The following is a 17,935-nucleotide window of genomic DNA, read 5'->3' on the forward strand; positions in this document are numbered from 1 at the left end:
CGACAAGGCCAGAAGTGGACTTACTCCGGCTGCAAGCAGCACACAGATGCCAGGAGGGGTGGGAAGGTGCAAGGATGGGGGTGGTTCAATGGCATCTGACCAAGTGCTGACAGTGAAGCACACGAGGGTCGATTGAGACGACGAACAGATGCCAGACCAAGACATACGAAAAGGACAACCGTAGCGTCTACCAGAGTAGCCAACAAGAACGGAGGGCGACTTACACCGGCTGGCCAAGCAGCTCACGGATGCGCACGATGTCGTGTATTGCAGAGGTTACTGCCACCTCCACCTCCAGCCACCTGGGCAAGAGGTGATGACAGCAGACCGAAGGTGTATGTTGACCAAGCAATGGTGGTGTCTCGTCCAGTGGCGTGTAGCAGCCAAGTCGTGCTGTCCTGCAAAGATGTGGCCAGCTTGGCGGAGGTGTGAAAGCTTGAGCTTGATCCGCCGAGATCACGTGGTGGAAGCATAATTCTCTCTCGCAATGGCCGCCAGTGTACAAGCGCCCTGCCATGCCCAGCTCTTTAAGGCAAAAGATGCATGCTTCTCATGATCTGCCAGGTGGTATTGGAGTGTGCGAGTGATATGGTCTTCTGTCCTCGGGCGTTGAAGTCTGCCTCGAGCTGGCGGCTGCAGCAAAGGTCGAGTCTGTCGATGACTTCTTCGTTGGCGTAGACGCTCGGGCTACTGAATGGATATTGTGCGTATCTTGCTGGCGCCAGCGATTGTTGCGCTGTGAGCGTGCCGGCGATGAGAAGCGACAGTGGTATAGTTGTCGGTCGGCGGTGGTGAGGCGATGAAAACGACGAGGCGCCGACGTGGGCAGTGGCTCTGGTGGTGCTTCTCTGGCATATCGTGGCCTGCTGGCTGCAGCTTGCCGAAGCCGCCGTCTGTCGAGGAATGGGTGGAAGTACGTCAGACATGCGGCGATGGAGTGGCATTGAGGGCGGCAAGCTTACCAGATCTTGCAGCCTCGCATGCAGAGAGGACTTCTCAGTGGCGTGCAGTGCGCGTTGACATGGTGTAAGGTCAGCACACCTCGCTGCCGCTAGCCGACTGGTGAAGGTGTGACTAGTGAAGGTATGGTCGAGCGCTCGAATCACCGAAGCCAAGGGCTTGTGAATCGGCGGCGCCAGTGACTGTGAACACCAAATTTGCAGCGCTGGGTCGGAAGATGTCTGAGAAGCGTCTGCATTGCTTGTCAGTAGTTGCAAAGACCGCCAGACCTCGCTGTCGCTGGATATGGCGGCGGTGGAGCGGCTGGCAAGCGGAAGTGTCATGGCACACCACCGACCAAAACCGGCCACGCCTGCGAGCTATACACATGATATTAATGTGAGAGGAGGTCATGATGGTACTTACCGATGTCTCGTTGCCGCGAAGAATGTCAGTGGTCTGTGTCGCTGGCAATGTGAGGCGATATGCCATTGTTGCGGCTGGCCTCGTCGTGGAGCCTTTGCTTGGCCGCCAACCGCCCAAATCTGGCAGAGAGCACATCAGAACACACTGACAGGCATATAAATGCACTGTCGTGAGATTCTGCATGTTTTGGACCGTGCAATGGGTGTTGTTGTGACGTGTGTAGCGAAGAGGTGTTGGTTGTTGGGTGAGGAAAGCTGGAGTGTGTTTGGGAAGCTCAAGCCTGCCGCCAAGCCGCGCCTTCTGAGTTTCCCTCCTGGTGCTATTGTGGGCTCTACTGCGCCAACACAGACATATTACATGCTCGCTGAGGGTCGCAATATGATCAGTAAGCACCACAGAGTCGATAGCAACTTGTCCGGTGTTCAGCACGTGTGTATGTGGCCGGCGAGGGACGGCGAAGAAATCTTCGCGGCTTCACCAGCAGAACGCCGCAGCTGGAAGGACCCTGCCGCAGCTCGCAATGTAGCACTACGAGCCATCACGGCGGTATTGATGCCTATACGGCCTTCTTACATACATGCGGATGGTCGCGATAAGCTACAGATGGACCGCAAAGTCGATAGCAACTTGTCCGGAGTCCAACACATGAGTATTTGGCCGTCGAGGGATGAGCGAGGATATGCCACACGACAAGTACTGTTCCCCGAAGCTCACTACACAGCACTGCGAAGCCACCAAGGCGGTATTCTGCATACATTCCGAGAGTCGCGATAGGCACCGAATACACCTCCGATTCAATAGCAACTTCTGCGATACCTAGAACATGAGCAAGTCGCTGGCGAAGGACGAGCAGAGACATATGCGTGGCCGCCGAGCATTACAAAGCGCCAATTCGCAAGGCCGGTATCCTTGGGCTTGCTCATACCGTGGCCCTCTGGCACGATTGAACACCGAGCGCCACTCACACAAACTTCCGAGGCACGAGCTGAGGGTCGCTATAGCCTACACATGACCCGCAAAGACGAAGACAACTTCTCTGAAGTTTGTAGGGCATGTAGCAGCTCTACAAAGGCAAGGCGAGGTAATGCCGCGACTTGAAGCTCCCTCCTACTCAGCTTGGCAGTTATATCAAGGGAGCTGCTGATGGCCAGCAGCACTTTCATGTCTCACGAACCACAGGCGCGAACTCATCCAACATCCATTACACGCTGCGATGGAGCCCCCGGCGAGCCGAAGAAAACGAGACTCGCGTTCATATCTCGAAGCCTTCACCATTTCTTGCCACCAAAGCCTTTGAATTCAACCATCAAGATGCTCGAATTCAGCCGGCATGACAAGCCAACATCTCACAGCGAAATTGGCGGGCAATTCTCCACGAAACCAACAGGCAACTTCTATCCACTATCGGGACTCGAGTCCCCCAGCAACGCCAGCACGAAAGCGGCATCGCCAGCCAAAAGGACGAAGGCAGAGACTCTACTTCTTCTCTTTCCGCAAACAGAGACTCAGCTGCCCCATACCCAGCTTTTCCACGTCAAGTTCAGCCAGCGGAGGCAGTTGTGGTGGCAGAAGAGGAAAGGATGCGTCGAGGCGCGAGAGGGCTGCATTGCGGAAAAGAAAGATGACGGCTTAATGTGCTCTGAAAATGGTCGTAACTGCGCAGATGAGAGTAGACTTGATGCTTCGTTCGAGAATGAGGATTATGAAGACGAGCTCACGCATTCCTTGCAAATACATCCCTTGCGTCTGAAGCACAGTGACCGGCACGCCACGCCTTTCTTTCTCCATGCCCAATCTTCCTCCCCAACTTCCGATACACGAATGACCGATAAAATTTGACTCAAGGCTGAGAACAGCAAGAGAAAGCAGTAGGGCGGACACCGTGATCACCATTTCACTGGCCTTCGCTATCTCTAGCCACGACGGACGTTTGAGATGATCAGAACTGCATTCTCCCCTCCCACTCCCGACGCGAGAACCACCTATGCAATTTGGCCTATGGTCGAGAAAAGCAAGAGCAAGCACTAGAGCGGATAAGGTACCGTGGATGACCAATACCTTCACCATTTCCCCACCTCGAGCCACGATGGACAACACTTCTCCTCTCCGCACGCGAGAACAGATCCATTCCAAAAAAAACTTCAAGAGGAAGCGGAGGAGGACCAGCTCGAACCTCAAAAGCCCTAACATTTGTCTCCCGAGCGTTGGTTGCTTTTGTCTCCCGAGCGTTGATTGCTTTTGTATCTTGTTGCCACGAAAACCGCAACAAGACAAAATGAAAATCAAACTCGAAGCAGAGCGTACGGGGTCCTACTTCCCTGCAACCAAAATCAAAGGAGATACAGTAGACTAGAGTAGAAGTCCTTCATCGAAAGAATCCCCAAGAAAACAAACTCCTCCTGCCCCCTATGACCACTCCAAAAACAACCGGCATCAGACACGAAGTGATCGTCAAACATCTCATACCCGGCTATTCGCGGCGCCTATTACCATCTCACGAAAAACAAAAACATCCATGAACTGCCAAAAACGTGAAATCTCGGCACGTGCCGTCGCGAAATAAGCTTCGGTGTTCGTGTCCGAGATGAGCTCGCTCGGGAGCGCTTGTGAAAGCCGCATAAAGCCGAGCCGAGCCGAGCAGAAGAGCCTATTGTCTGCGATCGGAAGTTAACGACTGGTGCTTATTAGCTGGACATGAGATAATATGAGTGTGCGAATTGGAATAGAAATTCGTGAAAGATGCGATCCATGGCCGCGAGACTTGATGTCATACGTATCCACCATCATGATAAAAATAACTCCTCCTCCTAATGCCAATAAATACAAACAGATTCACGCTCATCACACGCGCGCCGGAGTAACTCATATCATCCATAGCCACGACTCAATACCATCCACATCATACCTTCCCAAAAGAAAACGCCATACATACCCCACCCAATTGCGCCTCCATCACATGATCCCCCTAACCCTCCTCGCAATCTCCCTCCCCATAGCCCGCCTCGTCTCCCCCGTCCTACCCGCCGCATCCCGATTCTCCGCCGCGCGCCTCAAAAGATAATTCAAACACTCCTGCATACTACCCCACGGCGTACACTTAAAGACCTTCTCCTGCACGGCATTGGGATCGTCTTTAGTCGCACGAGCAGCCGCGAGGAGAGTACAGCTGACTTCATCCGCCATGCCTTGCAGTTGGGCGAAAGCGAGGGGGACGAGGTCTTCGCCGCGAAGCTTTTGCGCTCGGCGGAGGGATTGGGCTTTGGTGACGGTGACCGCGTTGTGGGAGGCGAGCATGATGTTGATGGGGGGTTGGATTTTTTCCGTGCTGCCGGGGGTGCTGGGGCGGAGGAAGGGGTTGTAGCGTTTCTGGAGGAGGGCTGATGCGGCGGAGTCGTAGGCGTTGTGGGTGTCTTGGATGGTGTCGTGGATGAGGCTTCGCCTTTCCGATTGCAGATATGCGCCACGAACTAGCTTTGCGCCGAGGGTGAAACCTTCTGCTTTTGCGATCTCCAAGTGTTTTGCGATCCTGCCGGGCATTTCTTTGAGGTACATCTGGTAGGTGTTGTAGACCACACTCTTGCCACTGGTGTTGTACGCTCTTTGCATGCGCAAAGTCCAGTCCTGGTAGCCATTCAAGTTCCAGGTCTCCTCGGCGCTCGGGAGAAGGGAGATGTTCTTTGCGGCCGCGGCAGAGGTGATGGCGTGCATGGCTTCGTCCATTTCCTTGCTGGGGGCCTTCTCCTCCGCCATTCTGCGCATTGCCGCTGGTCCCATACCACTCCACTTCAAAGCGCAGAAGTCACCTTCAGCAGCGATCGAGATTGTATCCAGCATTCCTTTCCGCCATGTAGCCACGTCTTGGAGCTCGTCTGTCTTGCCCTCCTTCAGCACTTCCTTGGCGTACTCAAGGATGACTCCGCTGTAGCCCAATCGTCGAATCTCCTCGCATCGCTGTGAGACTTGCGCTTGATTCTCGCCTGCACAGAATTGCTTGTAAAATGTTTCCCACAGGACTGCTCGCATGAGAGGATTTTTGAGGTTGAGGAGTGGGTTTGAAGACTCGAGCATCTGTCGCAGGAGACCCGTGGAGGCGGAGAAGAGAGTCGGGTGACTGGACATGGTTGTGATCAGGTATGAACGGAGGATCTGCGATATTGGTAGCGCCGAGAGAGGTGCCATGGTCGGCGCCCTTTCGGCATATGAGAATGTCGACTCGGCGGCGGTGGGTATCGAGAGAGGTACGGCGTGCTCATTTTGAGATGTGGAATGGAGTTGTCGCTTTGTTGAATGGTGCCGTGGGTGTGCTGTAGAAGCTGTCGCTCTGCAGATTTTCGGAGTATGTCTGGGAGCTGCGCGCTCGACCGAACGAGCTTCCGCTCGCAGCGCTCTGGTTGATCTCATTACTGTAGCCATAGCCTGTCTCACGAAGAGTGTGTAGGTCGATATGTGAGGAGTTGCAGAAGACTGAGGACAAAGAGAGACTTGTGGTACTTATCACTGCCATCCGCGTCATCACGGTTCCTTCAAATACATACCATTCGGAGTCTGTGCCCGCCATTCCTTATCACAAGCTCATCAGCGGGTACAGGATGGTGGCACTGGTGAATGCTAATGGCGGCTACAGTCGGCGTTGGAGAGCGAGGAAGACGACCGTGATGACACGGTGGAGAAGCTAATCAGCTGACTCTAGCCTGAGGCCAAAACGCCAAGACCGCGCTGGAACCTTGAAGTGAAATCCGACTTCAGCTCATCCTTTGCCTTTTAGGAAGTACGCATGTGAAAGGAGACAGCGATGCAAGAATGTTGACTGATTGCCATCAAAGCATCTCACTCACCATCTCTGGTGATGCTCTCACCAATGCGCCAGTGCTGGGGACACTTGCATCGTTGCTGGAATCGCCGATCGCGAAGAAGCAGGAATTGCTGTGGTCTTGGCAACGGCAACCAGCATGAACATTTCGAGCTCCCCAACTCAACACCACGCTTGCGGCCTGAACAAGCCCTTCTGAGAGTTTCACGCAGTACACCGAGCGCATAGCGTATCTTGAATAGCCATCTCCCATCCCACCACCGTCTTGGCATCCCAATCCTCAAAGTCCCTTTATCCCATTGTCAGCACAATCCGGTCACGCCCCATCCGCATACAACCCTCAATAGATCTTGGCAGCAACTCAAAGTCCCCATCTCTTCCCCGTCTCCTCCGTCCTCTCCAAAATCTCAACCTTTGCCGTTCAATCCCCAGCAGCACGCAAAACCACCGGCACCATGAGAACCTTCTCCATCCCCCTTCTCCTTCTCGCACTCTTTGCCCTCGCCATCCCCCAAATGGCTTCCGCCGCCGGCGCCCAAATCTCCCCCGGCTCCTTCTGCAACTTCAAAAACCGTTTCGTCTACGAAGCAATCAACAAGTTCTGTTCCAAAACCAATCTGGTGGTCGGTTCGGCTTATTCCCGCAATGGAGTCAAGTCGAATAATCGTCTTGCGACGGTGAGGATTAATGGGGACTGTAAGCCCGCTCAGTGGGTTCCGCAGAGTAAGTCGAGGAGTATGTGTGTGTTGCATGCGTGGCTGATCTGTGGCAGAGTATTGCAAGTCTCAGTTTTATGAGCTTTGTGGTCGAGGAAACGAGTTCGGGGCTAATTCTGGGAGGTATGGGAGGAATGCTTGTCAGGTGAGTCAAGTCCGCTACGTTTTCTGTGCCTGGAGGCTGTTGCTGACCCGGACCTCGCGTAGTGGTGGAGAATTGATTCCCACAACAATGGCAAGTAGGTCTGCGTGGCAGACGGTACCGTGACCATTCGAGACTGTGGTGGTGCATGGGAAGTGTAAAGAACTAGAATGTAGACAGTAACGATTGCAATAATAACGTTAAACCTTGAAATTTCCCGTCTACTTACAATTGATGCTGTGTTCTATGAAAAAAACAAAATGTCCGCGAACCAGATTCTCCCAGTGCAACAAGTTCAATGCATCCAAGAGTCAAAGGTCATTCGCCAGCGTCAGAAGCTTTTTACTGCCGGCGGCGACAAGTCACCAGCCGTTCAGATACGCAGTTAGGTCTCATCTGCTGTGGTTCGATTTCCCTTCACCTCGAGATCGACAAGCCATGGAGAAGGGACGAGCCGGCCAGTATAGGTGGAGGGGATTTGGCTATCGCTGGGACAACTCACTGTCAGCTTGGTCCATGATTGGTGAGGTAAGAAGGCGGAGACAGGTCGGCGAATAAGCATCCCAATAGAGACGAAGGTGATCTTTGCCTGTACACGAAGTCAGCCCATGTTCTGAAAGGAGGGGGAGTGTGAAGGGATATGTATGCGAATTTTTCTCCCCCAGCCGATTGACCTCGACGACTCGGGGTTCAGTTTCGCAAGCTTTGCTCTTCCTTTCGTCCTAGAACCAACATGTCATGAGAAGGACGAGTCGGCAGCGTGAGATGCTTGGTAGAGACGAAGGTGATCTGTTGCCTGTGTGTGCTGTTAGCCTGCTCTTGTTCTTGAAAATGTTGCCTGTGTCCGATATCAGCCTGTTATTCTTCTTGGAAATGTTGCCTGCGTCTGCTGTCAGCCTGTTCCCTGTTGTTCTTCTTGAAAATTCTGCCTGTGTCCGATGTCAGCCTATTCTTCCTGAACAATGAATCTGCGCGGAGTATATGGAATGGAAATGTATGCGACCTGTTCTTCTCCATGCAATGACCTCCTAGCATTGAGATTCATGTCGCGGCAGCTTGCGACACCCACTGAAGGGCTTCGTCAAGCTTCGCTCTGCCTTCCGTGCTGAAACCAACAAGTCATGGGAAAGACAGGTCGGCAGAGTGAGACTCTTGGTAGCAACGGAGGCGAAGATTGATGTGCCTAAATTTCCGCAAAGTTAGCCTTATCTGGAGTGAGACGCGATGTCGAGAATGTATGCGTGGAGACTTCTTCAAACCCATTGACCTCAAGGATCTGGAAAGACAACACTGTGCATTGCCCTCTCCCAGCTCGTCATGCTTCATTCTACCTCCGCCCCAGAGCCGAAGTGTCATAGAAGGACAAGTCGGGTGTGTAGTATCGTATCGCGGGACAGAGGATGATCTGAGCATTGTTTTCCTGTGAATCATTAGCCTTCTCCGCTCCGGGAAATTTGGTTTGCGGCTTGTATAGGCCAGGTGGTATGTATGCGACTCTGTTCTGCTCAGTGCGACGATTCACCTCAACACATCCAAGTATCAATATCGCGTCACAACGACTCTTGGAACCACGCGCAAATCGGGTTCGTAGAGTTATTGTCTGCTCTTCCTTCGTCCGATCACTGAGTCGTCATTGAAGGACGAGCCAGGTCAAGTTTGGATCGAAGGCGACGACGAGTCATCGAGACATCTTGGGTGAAGGTGCTGGAGCTGGCGCAGGGACAGCAGTACCTACCTATCGTAGCTTTGGAGCAAGTATGGGATCCGAATTGCAAGATATGCAGAATGGCCAGACTGGTGAGAGATTCGAGTAGATATGCTAGCATCTTGTGAATAGATGAACAGCGAAGTTTCCGAATCTGCCAAGGTAGTCAGCGCTCTGAATTTCTTGAGTGTTGGCAAATCTTCGCAACGTCAAAGCAAGGTATGTATGCAAGATGGCCGTCTCACGAGCCATTGAGCACTCTCAAGATATCGGCTGCCTTGCAAGATCGATCTCCCTCCGAAAGGCTTAAGTCAAGATGCTATGGAAGCAAGCAAATTGACGCGATAGAGGAGGGCAAGAAAGTACGATTGCTAAACCCTGTGAGACATGTCAGTGAGAGTTCTTTGTTCAGTGCAACATCGCTTTGCAGGGCGAGAAATGTCTGTGCTGGTATCAGATGCACGCCTCCCGTCGCGCAGAACAAGGTCAGGGTAAGTCAGGGTCCTGAGACCGCACAGTTGCTGCTCTCCAGCGCCACCTCCGCTCTCGACCATGAAAGGCTGAGTAGCTTTCTTGGCGCTGTCGAGACAGTCTTGTTTGATCTTCCCTCAAATGAGATCTGGAATGTCATGGAAATGGACAAGCCAGGCAACCGAGAGGGTCAAGTGTCGTGTCCGTGCTGTTTGTGTGCTTACCTTCGAGCGCCTCTACTGAACATCTTACAGGCTTTATGCGTGGTCGCTAGCAGCGATTCTGGAGGCGAGGTGCGCATGATCGCCGCCGATGCTGGTGGTGACGCCTCTTGGGTGGGTGATGGAACAGCAAGCTCCTGATTGTGTGGTGGCATACCTGGTGAAGCCGATGAAGTGCTGATGGCAGCACACTTGTCAATGGTTCCTGAGATGAGACATTGGTCAGCAGATTATCGTCAATGGGTGTTGTAGAGAGCTCAGAATCCTCGTGAGTGACGACTATTCTGGTAAGCACTCGCGATTCGGTCATGCTTCGACTGGAATCTCAGCTTGGGATGTGCGCGACTTGCCTGCCAACGCCCATCTTTGCTCGACCGAAGTGAAATGGTCAAGCCGGACGCCAGCTACGGACGGTAGCCCGTGAGTCGCGACACTGCCGCTCCACCGCGGCGATGGCATCGAACCATAAAGGCTTGAGCACCATTACACTGGCTTTGCGGACAGATGTTGATCTTCGCCATCAGTTTTACGCCTCGCCACATGGAGCAAAGTGGGACGTTTTTGAACTGGCGGGCGGGTCGCAGAAGCAGGTGGGTGAAGTAGAAGCAGGTGGGTGAAGGAGAAGCGGATGGGTGAAGCAGAAGCAGGTGGATTAAGAACTTACCAATATGGCGGTCAGGTCTCGACGGAAGGGCGATGGGACTGCGAAAGAACATGTCAGCCGCCATTCTTGACGTGATCGATTCGACGCGTAGCAAGTGGCGCCGCCGCGGACAACTTACCTGATCGAGGAAGACACACTGGGCTCAATCGACGCCTTGCAGGCTGAGATTGTGCTGGCGGTCCCTGTTTGGTTCATTGTCGTGGATGCGCGTGAGGGGAGTCACCTCAGACTCTGCTGGACAGCAGTGCGATGGCGCCACCACAACGCATCGGTGTAATGGCAAGATTGGCGTCGGTGATGATCTGTGTAGGAAGTGATGGAAGAAGACAAAAAAGAGTGTGAGAAGGACATGACTGATGTTGCAGTTGGAGGGTGTAAAGCTGGCGGAAGAGTCTGAAACGAAGAGATTGCAACAGCCACAGGGAAAAGCTCACCGCACCGCACCGCATCCAGTTCAATGGCTCGGAGTAGCGGGCGCTAGTGGGTGTCACTCGGGAGAGGCTCAGTACACAGCCTCAGGAGCCCTGTGCTCGTGGTTGTGCTGCGAGGACGCTGAAGCCACATGACGATACAGCTACATCTATGTCTGGACGATTCTGGTCAAGACGGATTGACTCGTGACATCTTCAACAGGAGGATACATCGTTGCAAGGCTTTCGAGAAATAACTGGAGATGTCCTACTTTGAAGGGTTCCAGCAGGCCTATTCGCATCACTTTAGCGCATCGATGCCTAGCAACGACCGTTGAACCTGCATGGTTGCCACAGCCATCTGACGTATCGCTCTGGCTCTGTACTTTCACGTTTGTGCCGCTAGAACTTCCTCACCTTGCCAACAACAACGAGTCAAAGTGTGACCCAACAGGTGGGCATACTAGACACATCACAAATTCGACCTTCGGGAAGAAGTTGTCGAAAGTCTGGCTCGAGATCGAACAGAATGGATCCTGTAATGCCTTCTGCTGGCGTCTCCTCATCACTCCCTTGCCCCCCTCCCCTCCCCTGAGATTGCAGTAGCAGAATGGTTTACCGGGTATCCTACAAGTTGGAATCAGGGGGCTTTGGCTGTCTATTGACACTGCCGTCTCGTATCGAGACCAATTGATTTTTTCATCACGCTCTACCAGTGCGGAAGAGCTGGGAGAAGAAGTCCAAGTGTTGAGAACATCCGTCTAGAGGCTTCTTTGATTTCGCAGGTTTGCAGCTGTTCGACAACTTCGACGAATTCACGACAAAGAGGACAACTTACTGCCACCATACCGACTCCGACACCATCAATCCCGTTTCCTCATCGCGTCAATCGTTCTGCATCTTCCTCTCGCAAACCACCAGAGACGAAATGGCTTCTACTCAAGCGCCACACCAACCACCACCGCCGCCGCCCCCAAACGCCTTCCCTCCAACAACGGTCATTGTGACCTTGGTGGCTCCCCCGTCCTCCTCATTGGCAAGATTGACCTTCTCGGACGGCTATGAGTACACCTTCGTGCGCCACCACCTCCTCCACACCGCCGTTGCATATCGCGACCTCGACATGCGCAGCCCAAATCAGCTGTTGGCCATCACCGGCGACGCTGAGATAAAGACGAAGCTGGCTGCCCAATGGATCGACGACGGAGCACAATACAATACTGGTGGGTCTCTTCAGTGAATGTCCGAGTATTGAGACAACTGCTCACATGAATTATAGCCGGTTGGAATTTCTGGTATAGCCGCATCCTCGCCACCCAGCGATTCCAGGCTTGGCGGGTCGACGAACTCAAACCTGTTCAACGCCACGAACGACTTGGTGCTGTTCGGAACACCACCGACAGCACGAGAAAAATCGACGACGCTGGAGGCGCTGGTGGGAGCTGTGACGGTGGGCTGCCAGTTCCACCACCCAACGGTCGAGAGGGTGATGTGCGCTCTGGGCATCTTCTGGCTCTATGAAGACGAGGAGAAAGCCGCGTTACGGCAGCTTTCCAATCTGTGAGCGCGGTAGACGGGTGAAGAGGAGGAGAGCGTGGAAACACCTCTCCTGTCTTGCTTGAATATCATAAGCATTTCCGCGGTGGAGGCATCGACCTCGCGCGACGACTTCCATTGGAATAATCCTCTTTCATGACCACGTTCAGAGTCGATCGAGCTACTCCATGTTGACGTGAGCCTTACAGATACCTAAATCAGCACCAGATCTGACCATCTCCAATATCGATCGGATTCAACGCTGCAAGCCTCAGAGTCGGGATGAGCGGTGTCAGACGAGACATTGTAATGTTATGTGCCCAGCGACGGAAAATACGTGAAGCGGCTAGGATGGGGAAAGACCTTCTTCCACGCATAAAAGATCGAATGGCCAACAAGAACCGACTGTAACGACATCCCAGGCCACGTACTCGCCACCATGTACGCGGACAACAAGATGCACCCGTCCGCTGCACTCACATAGGAACAAGGTAGCGGTGATTGGTGGTATGATATTGGTGCTGCTCATGTTTGATATCGAGCAACATTTAAAACAGGTCGCAAATCAACAGGCAGCAGATATAGCACGCCTCGACCATAGAGAACACCAAGTCCCTCAAGTAGGCTTCGGATTATATGCGAGCAACGTCTTGTGCCGCTTCGCCGAGTTCTATTCGTTTTTTCTCGGTCTAGGTGTTACTAGCGCACTCGTCGAAATGATAGGACTACTGGTATTTAAGTGTACGCCTGCGATAGCCTTCACGTTTGCGATGGCCTCGACGTCTGAAATAGTCTCGACGCCTATAGGCTAGGCAATCTACATTATCCTCAGTCTGGCACTCACACGCATAGCGACCGACCACTGCAACACCTTCTTAATCGATACAGTGCATGCTCAGCTCCAGCTCGGACGCGACGTGAACTTCAACGACAAGGAGAAGAGCAACGTCTACAGCAAGAAGAAGCGCGACGTCTACAACAAGCCACCTTCTAAGGAAACCAGGTTCCTCCTGTCTAAGTTCGAGTTCGACCACGTCACGGAGAACAATGAGGCCTGGAAGACGGCACCTGGCATGAGTCCAGCCGGAATACACGGCCCATATGCCAGTTTGGCACAAGTGCAGAAGGAAAATTACCTAATTACGCTGCGATGAACCGAGAAAAGGGCTTTTCCATAGACACGTTCTTTTCTCGCGAGCAACAGCCGTTGCGAGTTCTTCCCTTTCCCGACTTTTGCTATCCTTTACTGCATTCACTTCTGCAGCCTTAGACTCGTGCAGATCCAGCAGACTGACCTGAGATGATGAACGAGACGTTTCCGATCGTGTCGAAGCCAGGAGAACTTCAGTCCTCATTCACTGCAGGAGGATCGCCTCTGCATCAATTCCGAAGATTCGTAGAGGAGCACCTCCCAGATTTATCCATCTCTGGATCTCTCGGCAACTGGCAAGGCGAGAGGTTCTCTTTGATCTTCGATGCCAAAGCGAAGCAACCACTCTAGGCAATGCAGCAGGAATTGGGTCTGGCCTGGTGAACTCGGTATGTTGGACGCTGCGAAGCTGACTTACTCGCCAGTCGCGGATATGATTCAGCTGACGAGCTCTCGCTGCCGGGCTCCGACCCAAATACCATACCACGCGACTCAATTCAACGGCGCTTTCAAAAGTTCGATCAATCATCTGCGAGTTCTGACTGCAAGTCCCACATGGCTGCTTCTATCAGATCACCAAGAGCTTCCATGGTTCCGAATATCTGATCACACCTCTGCCATATATACGCCGAGACCTGAGGTCTAAGGGTTGTGCAAAGAGATGGAGCTGATGCTGAGCTCGACTTCATCCGAAAGCAGGTATGTGGCTTTGCTGTAGATCTTCGCACGGTATGCCGATCTGCCTGTAAGTTCTCCATCGCCTATAGAGCTCGTCGGCCCACTTCCTCTCCGTGGTGATACACCGTACCACGTGTGAGACGTCCTTTCGGTCGAAGAAATAGTGTGGATTTGCTGCTACGATGACGGCTGGGGCGCAGTGTTTGATGAAACTGAATTGGCGTTCATTCGATCGAGGCATTACGTTATTTGCGTACAGGGCTCTGTACAAAGTCCTCACGGCTATCCCAGCATGGGACGAAGCAAAGGTGGGCCTTGTCGCAGTCTGCGCGTTGATCGCTGAGATTGTGACTCGTAGCGCGGACGTCCCTAAAAATGGTACTCGCTAGCAGTTCAACACACGCCTCGACTGGACCGCAAACTGCTACGACTTGCCATGCTGGTTCAAAGACGAGTAGAGGCTTACCGCGTCAGCAATGCTTGAGTTGCAGACTTCTCGCAGACGCTCGGAGCTCAGCAGCTGCACAGTAGGATCACCTTCTCTATGATCGCCGTATATCAACTTCTTGAGCATGGGAGCTGTACGCGAAGATCGTACCGAGCGGCATGAGATCTCGTCGTTTGATCCGTCCGTCCCACGGCGAGAACCAACTCCGAGCCGCTCGAATCGACGCCGACAGAGGCTATGCGAACTCCAAATACGGAATTGAGAGCCGCAGCTTGATTGCTCCGCCAGTTTCTTAAGGCTGAGCGACAAAAGACGCAACTTTGGAAGTTCGGACATGTTTACTGTGAAAATGACGGCGGAAAGCCTTTTGCTAGAGGAAAAGGGGTTGTATCAACTTGGGGCAGAATAATGGCGGTATTATACTATGACCGAGGCCATGTCCCTCGCTTTCAAGAACGACTTCGTTAAAACCCATCCAGACGAAACCAACTCCCGCTAGTAGGCATTTGTCTTGTGCATATACCTGCAGATCTCGTATAGAAGCACAGTATCGTCCTAGACTCCTCATGTTGGGTCTTGTAGGCTCGCATATTGGCCAAGACGTGGTCTGGCATTGCCACGATATCGATTTATCTCTTCCAGTCGACGTGCGCGGCTTTCAACGTAAGCTTTGCGGCAGAAATGGTGTTAAGCCACTTGTTATAAGACTGTGAAGTCGATGTAGGTTGAGGCGAGTGTCGTAGATCAAGCATGGATTTGTTGACAAGAAAGCCTGGCGCATTTGAAGATTGATCGAACCTTCCAGCTTCATCGAATTTGCTCACGGCTCGCCAGAGGGAATTGTCGGGCAAGCCAGCGCTTTCGCATGCCTGAATATCTCCGCCTCATATCGGGTGTGGGTGTGGAATGCGAATTGGGTATCCCTCCCCAGGCGGGAGAATGATATAGCTATTCTTCTTGTTGGTCATTTTGGCCTTCTGAGGCTTCTTCTTGATGTCTTCGCCATCATTGCCTTCATTATCCCCGTCTGCCTCTGCGCCATCATCAACTGTCTCAGCTTCTTCATCGCCCTGAGGTGTGGTGCCTCTTCACTAGCAACAGGAACAGACTCCTCACGTCCCTGCTGTGCTCTTCATTTTCCTTCGCGCCATATTGTCTCCACTGGCAAGTTGCATGTACTGGAGTGTTCCGGAACCAGGGCGTCTAGAATCTCCTACACAACGATGTGAATATCCAGGCAAACTGACTGTGCTCGTGATTTAAGAGGTAGCGGCATGTCTTGACGTAGCGGAGGCGAAGAGATCGGTGTGAGAAGAGCGCTGGAAATTTCTTCAAGACAGTGAGGAAGTAGGCGTGAAATGTACGAGGTCAATGAATGGTTCCTGTAATGAGGTCCGGACATGACAAGTTCTCAAAAGCGAAAGGAACTGAAAAGCAGCGGGCTCGTCAAGTCCTGCTGTGTGAGCACCATGAGTTTCAGGCTGAAACAGTGACGAGTGTTCGAGTCCCACGCGCGGCTTCAAACCGATTTGACATCAAAAAGATGCGGCCAGCACTCCCCTATCTCAGCTGCGAACAGATGGCAAAAATTCAAAGAGGTTCATCGTACTATGACAATCAATTGGAGGCTGAAAAGCTGAAGAGTGTTCGAACCGCACGCGTGGCTGCAAAAAGATATGCTATCAAAAAAGTGTTCGAATCCGACGCGCGGCTTCCAAAAGATTTCATATCAAAAAGATGTTACCAGCACTCCTACGCACCATTACCATGAAACTGCGAATTGATGACAAAAAAGAGACAAAAGGTTCATCATGGTAGAGCGGTCTCTACCATGACTACGTCCTTCGACCTGACAACCGTTAGCAAGTGTTCCACTCACCCACACCAGTCATGTGGCAAGCATGACTGGTGCGGTGATTGTACGAGAATTTAATGCGCTAATTTATCCTACTACGGGACCTGCCGGTGCGGCAAGCTCGTCCTTGGGGCTTTTCCAACGGTTGCTGTGAAGCTCCAAGTCAGGGTCCGGGAGAGAGTGGGAAGGACATCCACACCTGCACTCAATCCATACTTCTGGCAGCACTGGCTCGACAATCTACATCTCTCGAGCTGCTCACTGAACTGAATGGACTGGTTAATAGGCCATTGGCCCACCTTCACCAGATTTGCAGAGCGTGTTTCGAATGAAGTGAGTGATAGAGGATCACCAATGCCGCTCTCCCTCACGTCTACCTTCCAGCCTTTCTTCATTATCACAATGGTCCACATTTCCTTGAACCAATTGTCTTCTTCTGCGCTTTTTGCCACCAGAACGCCCCTGCAACGGTGCAATGAATCTCTACTGACGACTGCAAACAGCAGCCGTCCGACTCCGGATACGTGCATGAGACACAGGGAGAACGCCAAGTTTTGCATCTTTGGACGACACACGCCGCTCCTCTCGCTCTTCAGCCTGCAATCTATACAACATATCGCATCGGACTACCACCATGCAGACGTCTACGGAAAGCAGGAACGCTGCTGCGGAGGAGTCAAAGGGGGCACACGGAGCGTCTGGAAGGAGAAAGGCATCGAACTCGATCCAATTACCACCAAAACCACCGACCTCGACAATGGGTTCGGATTCATTCCGCAGATACCGAGCGTCACACGAATATCACGATCAATGCCTACAACCTTGTTGTCTCTCTGGACAGACTCTCAAATACATTTTCGCAACCACGGCTCTTGAAGGAGACATTGACGGTCAAGGGGTCTGCAATCGGTACCCAGGGGATACCTATATTCAATCATAGACTCACAAAACTCAGCGACACCACCAAGAGGACAAGGCACAGCAGTAACGACTGAATAGGTACGTATCACGAGCGAGCACCGTGCAGTTCACAAATGGCTGATGGAGGTTCTTTAAAAACTCAGGGGATCCTGCGCGACCGACAAGTACCTTGCGCAAATGGAAGACGCGAGCGAGTTTTGGAAGCATGATAAGATCAATGGAATCTCGATTCTCAAAGCTCCGGCAAACGGCAATTACTTGGATGACAGGGAAGGCTATAGACCTGGTTGGTTGAGTGAGTAGGACATGGAGTGCAAGGAGGCTGCGCTAGAGGCTCTATTTGGTGAGCTTTGAGAGGATAGCAAGGAGAGCTGCAGATCCATCATGAGGAGGATGGGCGTTCATAAGGAGGATGCGCGTGATTTGGCACGAGAACGATGTCCAAGGCGTCGCGTTCGTCTATTACATCGGCCGATAGAGAGCTGAAAACGAAGAGAGATGAGATATCGAGGCGCTGAAAAGGCCCCCTTCGCCTCATACATAGCTGTTGATCGGTGTGGAGCACCCTGCGTTCACTCACCCCGATCATATTGTTTTTTACGCTGCGAAGACAGGCGACTATGTAGGCCTATCTCGGCCAGTTCGATCAGATAGCTCATTATAGAATACAAGCGTGGCTCTGCCCATGGAGTACCCTCCAATCACGCAGACTGGTACTGTCGCAGGTCTCTAAGCATTTCCAGACAATTCAGTAGATCTCTTCTCCGATTTCAAGTCTCGAAAGGCTCAAAAGCGATGAAAAGAAATATGGCAGATCTCAGGGTTAGTTTCGGAGAAAGGTCG

The 17,935-nt window shown here is 52.5% G+C and overlaps 4 protein-coding genes across 4 annotated transcripts; 3 read left to right on the plus strand and 1 right to left on the minus strand.

Annotated features, from left to right (window-relative positions):
• Window positions 1–1,563: 1,563 nt before the first annotated feature.
• Window positions 1,564–2,139, plus strand: MYCFIDRAFT_85087 (uncharacterized protein; the record flags this gene model as incomplete). Its single annotated transcript, XM_007928687.1, has 1 exon — window positions 1,564–2,139. One exon carries the CDS (start codon window positions 1,564–1,566, stop codon window positions 2,137–2,139), a length of 576 nt encoding a protein of 191 aa, XP_007926878.1.
• Window positions 2,140–4,317: 2,178 nt separating this feature from the next.
• MYCFIDRAFT_85086 (uncharacterized protein) lies at window positions 4,318–5,544 on the minus strand (the record flags this gene model as incomplete). The annotated part of the gene is made up of 1 exon (XM_007928688.1): window positions 4,318–5,544. One exon carries the CDS (start codon window positions 5,542–5,544, stop codon window positions 4,318–4,320), a length of 1,227 nt encoding a protein of 408 aa, XP_007926879.1.
• Window positions 5,545–5,570: 26 nt separating this feature from the next.
• Window positions 5,571–7,202, plus strand: MYCFIDRAFT_175138 (uncharacterized protein; the record flags this gene model as incomplete). The annotated part of the gene is made up of 12 exons (XM_007928689.1): window positions 5,571–5,666; window positions 5,693–5,797; window positions 5,826–5,957; window positions 5,990–6,028; window positions 6,062–6,094; window positions 6,131–6,141; window positions 6,189–6,251; window positions 6,277–6,376; window positions 6,404–6,490; window positions 6,523–6,918; window positions 6,950–7,155; window positions 7,190–7,202. 12 exons carry the CDS (start codon window positions 5,571–5,573, stop codon window positions 7,200–7,202), a joined length of 1,281 nt encoding a protein of 426 aa, XP_007926880.1.
• A 65-nt stretch (window positions 7,203–7,267) lies between these two features.
• On the plus strand, window positions 7,268–17,919 carry MYCFIDRAFT_175139 (uncharacterized protein; the record flags this gene model as incomplete). Its single annotated transcript, XM_007928690.1, has 79 exons — window positions 7,268–7,272; window positions 7,309–7,317; window positions 7,343–7,363; window positions 7,396–7,561; window positions 7,593–7,661; window positions 7,699–7,793; window positions 7,846–7,973; window positions 8,012–8,135; window positions 8,164–8,212; window positions 8,253–8,382; window positions 8,413–8,455; window positions 8,508–8,541; window positions 8,571–8,616; window positions 8,661–8,830; window positions 8,871–8,925; window positions 8,958–9,414; window positions 9,441–9,472; window positions 9,498–9,530; window positions 9,565–9,573; window positions 9,597–9,631; window positions 9,657–9,809; window positions 9,835–10,024; window positions 10,050–10,062; window positions 10,088–10,165; window positions 10,222–10,398; window positions 10,421–10,430; window positions 10,460–10,485; window positions 10,517–10,561; window positions 10,595–10,711; window positions 10,747–11,106; window positions 11,149–11,248; window positions 11,298–11,727; window positions 11,784–11,882; window positions 11,908–12,064; window positions 12,088–12,098; window positions 12,137–12,211; window positions 12,242–12,331; window positions 12,365–12,377; window positions 12,402–12,505; window positions 12,532–12,569; window positions 12,598–12,733; window positions 12,764–12,821; window positions 12,873–13,158; window positions 13,206–13,246; window positions 13,305–13,314; window positions 13,341–13,498; window positions 13,525–13,570; window positions 13,600–13,830; window positions 13,858–13,904; window positions 13,941–14,001; window positions 14,033–14,222; window positions 14,261–14,337; window positions 14,371–14,421; window positions 14,448–14,603; window positions 14,629–14,754; window positions 14,796–14,829; window positions 14,860–15,025; window positions 15,060–15,074; window positions 15,104–15,341; window positions 15,374–15,391; window positions 15,418–15,570; window positions 15,605–15,655; window positions 15,684–15,700; window positions 15,725–15,761; window positions 15,791–15,959; window positions 15,991–16,006; window positions 16,038–16,130; window positions 16,180–16,229; window positions 16,292–16,490; window positions 16,518–16,641; window positions 16,678–17,155; window positions 17,199–17,218; window positions 17,258–17,387; window positions 17,424–17,435; window positions 17,482–17,545; window positions 17,596–17,684; window positions 17,719–17,732; window positions 17,757–17,810; window positions 17,848–17,919. The coding sequence occupies 79 exons, from the start codon at window positions 7,268–7,270 to the stop codon at window positions 17,917–17,919; spliced, it is 7,983 nt and encodes a 2,660-aa protein (XP_007926881.1).
• Window positions 17,920–17,935: the final 16 nt, after the last annotated feature.

Source organism: Pseudocercospora fijiensis (assembly GCF_000340215.1).
Source record: "Pseudocercospora fijiensis CIRAD86 unplaced genomic scaffold MYCFIscaffold_4, whole genome shotgun sequence".
NCBI lineage: Eukaryota > Fungi > Ascomycota > Dothideomycetes > Mycosphaerellales > Mycosphaerellaceae > Pseudocercospora > Pseudocercospora fijiensis.